A 12,115-nucleotide genomic window follows, 5' to 3' on the forward strand; every position below is an offset into this window, starting at 1 on the left:
TATAGTTTGAGAATCGTCATCACGATGTACATGTGCGCAATAGTCACCTTGCAGGGTCCGCTGCGATGTTGGTGTGGTTAATATGCAGTGAATCAACTGTAATATTAAAGACCAGCAGAGGGACCTGTTTGGACATGCAAATAAGATTAGCGCCGACGTTACAGTAAATTATAAACCTTCAAACAACGCAGAGCAGCCCAGACTGTTATATACTTATCTGCTTGTATGATAACTATGGATGAGGACACGGAAAACAATGTCCACCAGCTGTGTTTCCTGTATCGCTGTTCAGAATAAAACTAAAGCGTGTTGCAAAAAATTAAATTTTTCGGACAGGGAGGGGTGGAGAGCTATGGGTACTCTGAAGAGAAAAAATTCAGGTGTACACAACAAAAAACTCAAATTTAGAAATATGAATGCATAATATGTTAAAACGTGTGTTTAAAATAACGAGATTGCAAAAAATGTAAGGGATGTGGTAATGACAATAGAGTATAACTGGGCATGAAACAAAATTATTACAACTTCATGTCTGGATAGTTACCTACTCAATACTACTGTGCATTTAAATACTGGTAGACTTCACACAAATGACTGAGTTACCTTTTTGCAAGCTTTCTTTTCTATAGAAACTACTGTAAACTGCCCAAACAACAGAGGGGAAAAGAGAAATGTGTGCTAGTTTTCATGTCATGAGTATGTTATCCTGTATTTTTTGTATTTTCGCAATATATATCGCAGGTTTAAAAAAAATAAAATAAAAAAATCCCAATGTCATTGTTTTCCAATATCATGCAGCCCTACTGTTCAGACAACAACCATTCGAAATGCAATACTTTTTTGGATCAAATCTATTAACAGCATCCTGACAAGTCTGATGAATATTGTTAGACCTGGATATTATGTCCAAAGAAGGCACATTTTACCTAAAGTTTCATAGTCAACTTTCATACATAACCTTTTTGTGTGTAAAGCTTCATGTATTAGCTGGCAAAAAAGAACTTGTAATTGTGACGTAATTTTGTATGGACTGTTTATATGTGAACCGTGTACTGATTTTAAATGGTTTGTGTGTCGTGTGTGTGACAGGCTGGGAGCCATTTATCGAGCCCTGGCCTTGCTTCCTCTCCTGGCAGAAGCAAGAAGCGAGCCGACTGCATCCTGCCCGTCTCAAGATGGGTGTTCGAGCCAAGCAGCGACTTGATGTCAACATCACTTCTGTCCTATTGGGTGAGTCAAAGCAATATTTCACTGAGCTGTTTAAACAGACCATTTGCACAGCTGAACGATGTTGAACGCTTTTCTATTTGGTTGAAACAGAGCAGTACAACACAACCAAGACCTCCTGGATAGCAGACTACTGTAACAAGGATGAATGTAGTAGTCAGTCTTCACCCACCTTGTCCTGGATAGGCTCCTCAGTTGACCCGCCCAGCTTTGGACAGAGTGAGTTACAACACAATTCATGAATTAAGAAAGAATGCATATGCTTATGATCCAAAACACACAAGCTCATCTGTGAAGCATGGTGGATGTCATGGCTTGGGCTTGCATAGTTGCTTCTGGAACGGGCTAACTCGTCTTAATTGATGATGGTAGCGGTCTATGAAATCCATTTTGTCTGGCCATTTACAGAAAAATGTATCCTAACGAATTGGGAGAAGCTTCATCATCAATCACCGGACCTTCACCCATTAGAGCATGCATTTTACCTCCTGAAAAGGAGACTGATGGGAAAACCCCCAGAAACAAACAAAAACAAAGAGGCTGCAGTAAAGGCCTGAAAAAGGATTTCAAATGAAGAATGCAACAGTCTCATGAAGTCAATGGGTCACAGTCTTGCTGCAGTTATTCCAAGTAAGGGTTATGCCACCAAATATTAAATGTTATTCACTTTAAGTTAGTTTAATAATTATTATTTAATTTGTTAATTATGTCTGTTCCAATACTTTTGCTCACTTAAAAAGTGGGTGGCTTCAAACAAAACAGCATAAGCATAAGATGACTCTGGTGGTGTGGAGGAAGATTAAGAAGACAAAGGCAGAGCAGAGAACCATGTTGTTGAAACTAAGAAAGGACAAGTGTTGTGCGGCTTTTCGAGAAGAGGTGAGACAGTTGACAGGAGGAACTTCCAGAAGACTGGACCACGACAGCCAAGGTGATCAGAGAGACAGGCCACGAGAGTACTTGGTGTATCTTCCGGTCAGAAAGGGGAGACGGAGATTTGATGGTGGAATCTCAAAGTACAGGAAATCATACAAGGAAAGAGGTTAGCTGAGAAGAAGTGGGACACTGAGAGGACTGAGGAGAGGAGACAAGAATTAATGGAGATGCGACATATGGCTAAGGTCGAGGTGGCCAAGGCCAAACGAAGCATACGATGACATGTATGTCAGGTTGGACACTATAGAAGGAGGAAAAGATTAAAACAGGTTGGCCAGACAGAGGCATAGAGATGGGAAGGATGTGCAGCGGGGCCCCCCACTGGAGCCAGGCCTGGTGGTGGGGCTCGAAGGCGAGCGCCTGGTGGCCGGGCCTGCACCCATGGGACCCGGCCGGGCACAGCCCGAAAGGGTAACGTGGGTCCCCCTTCCCATGGGCTCACCACCTGTAGGAGAGGCCATAGGGGTCGGGTGGAGTGTGAGCTGGGCGGTGGCCGAAGGCGGGGACCTTGGCGATCCGATCCCTGGCTACAGAAGCTGGCTCTAGGGATGTGGAATGTCACCTCTCTGGCAGGGAAGGAGCCCGAGCTGGTGTGTGAGGTCGAGAAGTTCCGACTCGATATAGTCGGACACGCCTCCACACACACCTTGGGCTCTGGTACCAGTCCTCTCGAGAGGGGTTGGACTCTCTTCCACTCTGGAGTTGCCCATGGTGAGAGGCGCCGAGCAGGTGTGGGTCTACTTATTGCCCCCCGGCTCGGCGCCTGTACGTTGGGGTTCACCCCGGTGGACGAGAGGGTAGCCTCCCTCCACCTTCGGGTGGAGGGACGGGTCCTGACTGTTGTTTGTGCCTATGCACCAAACAGCAGTTCAGAGTACCCACCCTTTTTGGAGTCCTCGGAGGGGGTGCTGGAGTGCGCTCCCGCTGGGGACTCCATTGTTCTGTTGGGGCACTTCAATGCTCACGTGGGCAATGACAGTGAGACCTGGAAGGGCGTGATTGGGAAGAACGGCCCCCCCGATCAGAACCCGAGCGGTCTTCTGTTATTGGACTTCTGTGCTCGTCACGGATTGTCCATAACGAACACCATGTTCAAGCATAAGGGTGTCCACACGTGCACTTGGTACCAGGACACCCTAGGTCGCAGTTCGATGATCGACTTTGTGGTCGTGTCATCGGACTTGCGGCCGCATGTCTTGGACACTCGGGTGAAGAGAGGGGCGGAGCTGTCAACTGATCACCACCTGGTGGTGAGTTGGCTCCGATGGTGGGGGAAGATGCCGGTCCGACGTGGCAGGCCCAAACGTATTGTGAGGGTCTGCTGGGAACGTCTGGCAGAATCCCCTGTCAGAAGGAGTTTCAACTCCCACCTCCGACAGAACTTTGCTCATGTTCCGGGGGAGGCGGGGGACATCGAGTCCGAGTGGACCATGTTCCGCGCCTCCATTGCTGAGGCGGCCGACCGGAGCTGTGGCCGTAAGGTGGTCGGTGCCTGTCGTGGCGGCAATCCCCGAACCCGTTGGTGGATACCAATGGTGAGGGATGCCGTCAAGCTGAAGAAGGAGTCCTATCGGGCCTTTTTGACCTGTGGGACTCCTGAGGCAGCTGATGGGTACCGGCTGGCCAAGCGGAATGCAGCTCTGGTGGTCGCTGAAGCAAAAACCCGGGCATGGGAGGAGTTCGGTGAGGCCATGGAGAAAGACTTCCGGACGGCTTCGAGGAAATTCTGGTCCACCATCCGACGTCTCAGGAGAGGAAAGCAGTGCACCACCAACACTGTGTATAGTGGGGATGGGGCGCTGCTGACCTCGACCCGGGACTCGGTGGGGAGAATACTTCGAAGACCTCCTCAATTCCACCGACACGCCTTCCCATGAGGAAGCAGAGTGTGGGTTCTCTGAGGCGGGCTCTCCTATCTCTGGGTTTGAGGTCACCGAGGTAGTTAAAAAGCTCCTCGATGGCAGGGCCCCAGGGGTGGATGAGATTCGCCCGGAGTTCCTAAAGGAACACGCCTCTGCAACATCGCATGGACATAAATATCAGACAGAGATAACCCAAGTAAACATAAATTGAAGTTTTCTCAACAGTGATTTCATTTGTTAAGGAAAAATAACTCTTCAAAGCTACCTGACCCTGTGTCAAAAAGAAATGGCCTCATAAACCTAATTACTGGTTGGGCCTCCCTCAGCAGCAACAACTGAAATCGATCATTATCTCTACCCTGCGATGAGTCTTTTACATCTCTTTGAGGATATTTTGTCCCATTCTTCCTTGTAGAATTGTTTTAATTCAGCAACAATGGAGGGTTTTCGATCATGTACGGCCTTTTTAAGATCATGCCACTGTATCTTAATCGGATTCAAGTCCAGACTTTGACTAGGACATTCCAAAACCTTAATTTTTTTAAGCCATTCAGAAGTTGACTTGCTGGTGTATTTTGAGTCTTTGTCCTGCTGCAGAACCCAAGATCAGCTTGAGGTCACGAACTGATGGGCAAACATACTCCATTAAGATTCTCTGGTAAAGAGCAGAATTGATGGTTCAATCACTCACAGCAAGTCATCCAGGTCCTGAAGGAGCAATGCAGACCATCACACTACCACCACCATATTTAACTGTTGGTATGATGTTCTTTTTCTGAAATGCTGTGTTACATTTATGCCAGATGTAATGAGACAAGTAACTTCCAAAGCATGCAACTTTGGTCTCATCAGTCTATAGAATATTCTCCCAAATGTCTTGGAAATTATTCAGATGGTTTTCACCTTGTAACTCTGCTATGGATGCCATTTTTGTCCAATCTCTTCCTTACTGTTGACTCATTACTACTGCCCTTAACTGAGGCAAGGGAGTCCTGCAGTTCTTAAGAAGTTTTCCTAGGTTCCTTTGTGACCTCCTGGATGAGTGGTCGCTGTCCTTTTAGGGTAATTTTTGTAAACCGACCACTCCTGGGAAGGTTCACCACTGTTCCCCGTTTTCTCCATTTGAGGATAATGGCTCTCACCGTGGTTTGCTGGAATTCTAAAGCTTTAGAAATTGCTGTGTAACCCTTTGCAGACTAATAGTCAATTGCTTTATTTCTCATCTATTCTTGAATTTCTTTGGATCGTAGCATTTTGTTTTAGCTTTTTTTTGGAATCTTTTGGCCGGTTTCATTTTGTCAAACAGGTTCTATTTAATTGATTTCTCAATTGAACAGGTCTGGAGGTAATCACGCTTGGGTGTGGTCAGTGAAAATGCAACAGAAAATGTGATTAGCCACAGTTAATTCATGATTTAAGAAGGGGGATCATTACTTTTTCACACAGGGCCAGGTAGCTTTGACATTTTTTTCTTAATCAATAAAATTTAAAAACAGCACTTTGTCTACTTAGGTTATCTTTGTCTGATATTTAAAAATATTTCTTTTGATGATTTTAAACATTAAAGTGAGAAAATATGCAAAAATATAACAGTTTGAGAATAGGGTAAATTTTTTTCATGGCACTGTATGTCCATGTATTTTCAAGTGATCCAATATATAATATCACTGCGTTCATATTCACTGAGCACAGAAAACTACCCAGATGCATGTGTCCCTTATTTTGTGGTCTGGTATCCTCATATTTATGTCATATTCAATGATCTATACACCTGTAATGTACTACATTTACATCTCATGCCTCGAATGTACCTTATTTGCATCATATTTAATGTTCCGTGCACTGCTAATGTAGCATGTTTACACCATAGTTAATGATCCGGCGCCCTGCAGGTTGACGGCGGATGTTGTTAACCCGGGCCACGACCGATCCGGTATGGAATTCTTTGGATGAACGCTCATGTTTGTTTGGCAAAGTTTTAAGCCGGATGCCCTTCCTGACCCAACCCTCTGCATTTATCCAGTTTGCATTGGCTTTTGCTCCCCATAGGGCTGCATTCAACTAGTGCATACAGCATAAAAATGTAAAAATTTTTGGAAAAACGCTTTGTTTTTGTTCACTGGTCGCACACTGTAAATAAATTAGGTGTTGCTCCAAAGTTTAAAAAAAAAAAGAAAGAAACAAAATGTTACTCTTTCCACAGATACTTTGAAGGTATTCAGATAGTGTTGATTGCATGCCACATGACTTATATAGATAGCTAAGTAGAGATAAAGTTACAACTATCAGTGTTAATTGTTACTTACACCCAGCGACAGAAGGTCCTCCGCCATTCGAGGCTTGCCCTCAGCCTTGGAGAGGGGGCGGCGCACACGCAGCCGTTATGGTCGTTGGCTGTTCATAATAGCGCACCGCCCTCTCTCTTCTGAACAGGAGAGCGAGTGGAGGAGATTGACTAAAGCAGTGAAAAATACGGTGACTTTCAACCACTGTTTTCTATACTTAGACTGTGTTAGAGGGAGTATTAAAACAGGCACTCATGCAAGTGCAACCAGATCAAATTTTTATTCTTGCACACTGAAAAAAGAGTTGCATAGGCGACCATTTTAGTCGCAGTTTCGAGCCATGACCATGCTTTTCAACCCAAAGTCAGCTGGGATAGGCCCCAGCTCACCAGCGACCCTAATGAAGATAAGCAACAGACAAGATGGATGGATGGATAGATATCCAGATGTTTTTCTTGTTATTGTTTTAACTGTCTGTCTTTCCTCAGGTGCTCCCCTGTCCTACCTTAGAACTCGGAGCACAGCCAGCTTGACCAGTTTTGATCAGCAAACAGACTCCAAAGGTACATTTGAGAGTTTAGTGATCCAGATCCCCTCTTTCAACAACACACTCAGTTTCAGTTCATTCTATACAAATTAGCCTATCTTCATTAGTTTTCCAGAAAGGGTACCAGGTCCCCTAAATTACCAAAAGTATTTGCTCACCTGTGACTGAGGTGAGCAAATACTCAGAATAATTAACAATTTTTCTAGAAACGTACTTATAAGGTTACACACTGATGTTGGATGAGAAGGCCTGGTTCCTTCTCCGCTCTAACTCATCCAAAAGTGTTTTATAGAGATGAGGTCAGGATTGTTCAGGCCAGTCAAGTTCATCTACATCAAACTCTTATCAGTGTCTTTATGAACCTTGATTTGTGCACTGATGCACAGTCATATTGAAGCAGGAAGGTGCCAACTCCAAACTGTTCCCACAAAATTTGAAATGTCCAAAATATTAGCCCCTGAGGTCCAGTGAAATGAACTATGAATGCTTCAGCATACCAAGAGATTTTGGATGGTCAAACAGTTTGGTGATTACCCCTTCCTGTTCCAACATGTCTGTGCACCGGTGCACAATGCAAGGTCCATAAAGGCATAGGTGAGAGAATTTGGTATGGATGAACTTGACTGGCCTGCACAAAGTCCTGCTCTCAACCCGATAGAACACCTTTGGGTTGATTTCAAGTGGACTGTGAGCCAGGCCTTCTCGTCCATCATCAGTGTGTAAACTCACAAATATGCTCCTGGAAGAATGGGCAACAATTTCCATAAACTCACTTCTAAACGTGGTTCAAAGCCTTCCCACAAGAGTTGAAGCTGCTACAACTGCAAAAGGTAGACCAACATCATATTAAACCATATGGATTTAGAATGGGATATCACTGAAAATCATATGTGAGTCAAGGCAGGTGAGCGAATATGGCAATATAGTGTATATTGTATTCCAAGCTAATACATACACTACTATATTGCCAAATGTATTCGCTCACCTGCCTTGGCTCACATATGATCTGAAGTGACATCCACTTCTTCATCAAAAGGGTTTAATATGACAACAGCGTCAACTCTTCTGAGAAGGCTGTCCACGAGCTTTAGGAGTGTGTTTATGAGAATTTTTGGCCATTCTTCCAGAAGCGCATTTGTGAGGTTACACAGTGATGTTGAACGAGGTGGCTTGGCTCTCAGTCTGCATTCGGCTTCAAAGTATCATGTCATCAACCCGTAGTTATGCTAGTAATCGCAGCATACACCAGTCTGCTAACCTGTTTTTCGGGTTTGGTCACGACATTACGCATATAGCGGAAAATCACAGACCCCTTTTTTTTAATTTTTTTTTTAACCGTTTACAACAGGTGTTAAGCTTTCTAAGAAGAGGCAGCCATTTGTGCCATATGCTCTGCGCAACAATACTGGCTGTACCATGTGGTTTGCCACTCTGACTACAACACCCACAAGGTTGGTGCAACTATTCCCATGCATGTTATACATTGGCATAGTCTAATGATGCAGTTCTCAAGAGTTTCATCTTAGATAAGCAGTTTGACAAAGTACCGTATGTATTTAACTTTTACAAATTCCAGATATTTACTGCAAAGAAGCTTGATTTGTTTGGCCAATGGACTAGCAAGCAGGTTCATGGCCACGTCGTCTGTTGCTTGAAGTTTACTATTTATTACTTGAAGGAAAGGGATAGAAATTCTTTCAATGAACCACTACACTTTTCGTGACTATTTTACTCTCTTTGGAGGCTTTCATTTGAGTTCCAGTATGTCCCAGGACTGCCATTGATGGAAGACCTTTTACTAACTTCCCTTCAGCAGCTAAAGTTCTTGAAATTTTCTTTCAGGGTGGCACTTTCTCACAGCAGTAGTGCAGACTCTATTGGAGACATCCACGGTCCAGGCAATGATGATAGCCACAATGTCAGTCAGTGGAGAGAGGTGTTTCCTGGGGAGGAGATTCCGTTTGAGTTTGAAGCACGAGAGAAACTTCGCCATAGGTATATTTCTAAACAAACTACTAATACATATTACTGAAAAATGTAGCATAATGTTACAATTGTCTCAAGTTATCACGAATACTTCAGTATCAACATATACTCAAGCAAAATGTGTCAGTGACAGACATTCGCTCAAATATTGCAATAAAGAACAATTATAAGCAAAATAGTCTCTAATTTCAACATAAGCATACTACAACCCCAATTCCAATGAAGTTGGGACGTTGTGTTAAACATAAATAAAAACGGAATACAGTGATTTGCTGATCATGTTCAACCTATATTCAATTGAATACACTACAAAGACAAGATATTTAATGCTCAAACTGATAAACTTGATTGTTTTTAGCAAATAATCATTAACTTGGAATTTTATGGCTGCAACACGTTCCAAAAAAGCTGGGACAGGCTCATGTTTACTACTGTGTTACATCACCTTTTCTTTTAACAACATTCAATAAGCGTTTGGGAACTGAGGACACTAATTGTTGAAGCTTTGTAGGTGGAATTCTTTCCCATTCTTGCTTGATGTACAGCTTCAGCTGTTCAACAGTCCGGGGTCTCCGTTGTCGTATTTTACGCTTCATAATGCGCCACACGTTTTCAAAACCTGTATGTACCTTTCAGCATCAATGGTGCCTTCACAGATGTGTGAAGTTACCCATGCCATTGGCACTAACACAGCCCCATACCATCACAGATGCTGGCTTTTGAACTTTGCGTCCATAACAGTCCGGAGGGTTCTTTTCCTCTTTGGCCTGGAGGACACGACGTCCACAATTTCCAAAAACAATTTGAAATGTGGACTCGTCGGACCACAGAACACTTTTCCACTTTGCATCAGTCCATCTTAGATGCGCTTGGGCCAAGAGAAGCCGGCGGCGTTTCTGGGTGTTGTTGATAAATGGCTTTTGCTTTGCATATTAGAGTTTCAAGTTGCACTTACGGATGTAGCACCGAACCATATTTACTGACATTGGTTTTCTGAAGTGTTCCTGAGCCCATGTGGTGATATCCTTTACACATTGATGTCAGTTTTTAATGCAGTGCCACCTGAGGGATCGAAGGTCAGGGGCATTCAATGTCGGTTTTCGGCCTTGCCGCTTGCATGCAGTGATTTCTCCAGATTCTCTGAACCTTTTGATGATATTATGGACCGTAGATGATGAAATCCCTAAATTCCTTGCAATTGTACGTTGAGGAACATTGTCCTTAAACTGTTCGACTATTTTCTCATGCACTTGTTCACAAAGAGGTGAACCTCGCCCCATTTTTGCTTGTGAATGACTGAGCAATTCAGGGAAGCTCCTTTTATACCCAATCATGGCACCCACCTGTTCCCAATTAGCCTGTTCACCTGTGGGATGTTCCAAACAGGTGTTTGATGAGCATTCCTCAACTTTCTCAGGTCTTTTTTGCCACCTATCCGAGCTTTTTTGGAACGTGTTGCAACCATAAAATTCAAAGTTATTGATTATTTGCTAAAATCAATCAGTTTGAACATTAAATATCTTTTCATTGTAGTGTTTTCAATTAAATATAGGTTGAACATGATTCGCAAATCACTGTATTCTGTTTTTATTTGTTTACTTGTGTGTTGTACTTGTTTTGTATAAGTATTAATTTACAGATTGTCGTCATTATTTTCTTATGCAGGCACACTCATGAGCTGAAGCTACACCAGCTGCTTGTACGAGTGTGTGGATGGGAGCAAGTGAAGCCCGTGTCTGTGGACAAAGTGGGAATTTTCTTTCGTTATGCAGCTCCGGATAGGAACAATGCATCCAATATTGTAAGCAAACATTATGGCCTCAAAATCAAGTCTGTCTTGAAAATGTTTTAATTGGTAAATAATGCTATTCCTCCACAGGTTGGCAGTCCTATCAGCAGGACTAACATAATTCATCCGCATGTATATGTAAGTCCAATGTTCAGTCATTGAGAAAACTATAAAATACAGGTTCACACACTGTCTAATTGTAATGCTAATCCCAATCATGACTACACTTACAGTACCAACAAGCTGCATAATTACATGAATAGAAATTGGCGCCTGGCATTGCTCTAACAGTTTGATGCCCCCATTGCAAATATATAATGATTTGCTCTTGAGCTCAGCACCTAACTGCCCCAGCTACTTCCTGATGCTACTAATGTGTGAACTTGCTGTCTTCACTGTGATAACTTAAAATCAGAAGAAAAACAAAACTATATGTATAGACCCTTTCCCAAAAAATTTGAATATCATGGAAAAGTTTATTTATTTCCATAATTCCATTAAAAAAGTTAAACTTTTATAGATTATAGATTCAGGGCCCACAATTTAAACAATTTCAAATATTTGTTTATTTTTACAGAATTTGGGCTTCCAGCTCATAAAACCCACAAAATCAGGAATTTAAAAACAAATTAGAATACTGTGAAGAAATCACGATTTACTTCTCAGGTTTTGTAGAAAAAAAGAGAGAAATTAGGGTCACATTATATCAATCAAAATATAGTACTTTCAAAACGATATGTTAATCTTCAATACTTCCCTTTGCTTGAATCACTGCCTCGATGCGACGTGGCATTGAGGCAATCAGCCTGTGGAATTGCCTGGGAGTTATGGAAGCCCAGATTTCCTTGATGCTTGCTGTCAGTTCTTCGTTCTTTTTGGGTCTGGTGCCCCTCATTTTCCTCTTGATAATACCCCATAGATTTTCAATGGGGTTTATATCCGGAGAGTTGGCTGGCCAGTCACTGTGATGGCATGGGCATCAAACCAGGTTTTGGTGTTTCTGGCGGTATGGTCAGGGTCCAGGTCCTGCTGGAAGATGAACTCTGGATCTCCATATATATCCTCAGCAGAAGGAATCATCAAGTCCCCTAAAACATTTTGGTAGACTGTTGTGGTGACCTTGGATTTAAGAAAACAGAGTTTACCAACACCTGCACTGGACATTGCACCCCAAATCATGAAGGACTGTGGATATTTCACACTGAACCTCAAGCAGCTTGGTTCTGTTCTTCACTAGTCTTCCTCCAATCCCTTGGACCTTGATTCAGAATCAGTATCATCTTTTTTCCCGAATGAAAGGCACACTTTACTTTCATCGGAAAAGAGAACCAAGGACCACTGGCCAACAGTCCAGTCCTTCTTCTTGGCCCAGTTGATACGTTTCCTACGTTGGCTTAGGTTCAGAAGTGGCTTGACCCGAGGAACCCGATAGTTGCAGCCCATCTCCTGGATGCATCTGAATGTGGTGTTTTTTGAAGCTGTG

At 43.1% G+C, this 12,115-nt stretch overlaps 1 protein-coding gene across 7 annotated transcripts in view; it reads left to right on the forward strand.

The window, feature by feature from the left end:
• The window catches only part of vps13d (vacuolar protein sorting 13 homolog D), a 120,638-nt gene that overhangs the window by 57,420 nt on the left and 51,103 nt on the right, over positions 1–12,115 (forward strand). For all 7 annotated transcript variants that reach the window (XM_061791836.1, XM_061791870.1, XM_061791827.1 and 4 more), the window contains 7 exons: positions 1,090–1,230; positions 1,321–1,446; positions 6,799–6,873; positions 8,206–8,308; positions 8,700–8,852; positions 10,509–10,644; positions 10,723–10,770. In XM_061791836.1, coding sequence (XP_061647820.1) covers positions 1,090–1,230; positions 1,321–1,446; positions 6,799–6,873; positions 8,206–8,308; positions 8,700–8,852; positions 10,509–10,644; positions 10,723–10,770 — 782 coding nt within the window. The remainder of the gene's footprint in view (positions 1–1,089; positions 1,231–1,320; positions 1,447–6,798; positions 6,874–8,205; positions 8,309–8,699; positions 8,853–10,508; positions 10,645–10,722; positions 10,771–12,115) is intronic.

This window comes from Phyllopteryx taeniolatus, chromosome 1 (assembly GCF_024500385.1).
Source record: "Phyllopteryx taeniolatus isolate TA_2022b chromosome 1, UOR_Ptae_1.2, whole genome shotgun sequence".
In the NCBI taxonomy this organism is placed as follows: domain Eukaryota; kingdom Metazoa; phylum Chordata; class Actinopteri; order Syngnathiformes; family Syngnathidae; genus Phyllopteryx; species Phyllopteryx taeniolatus.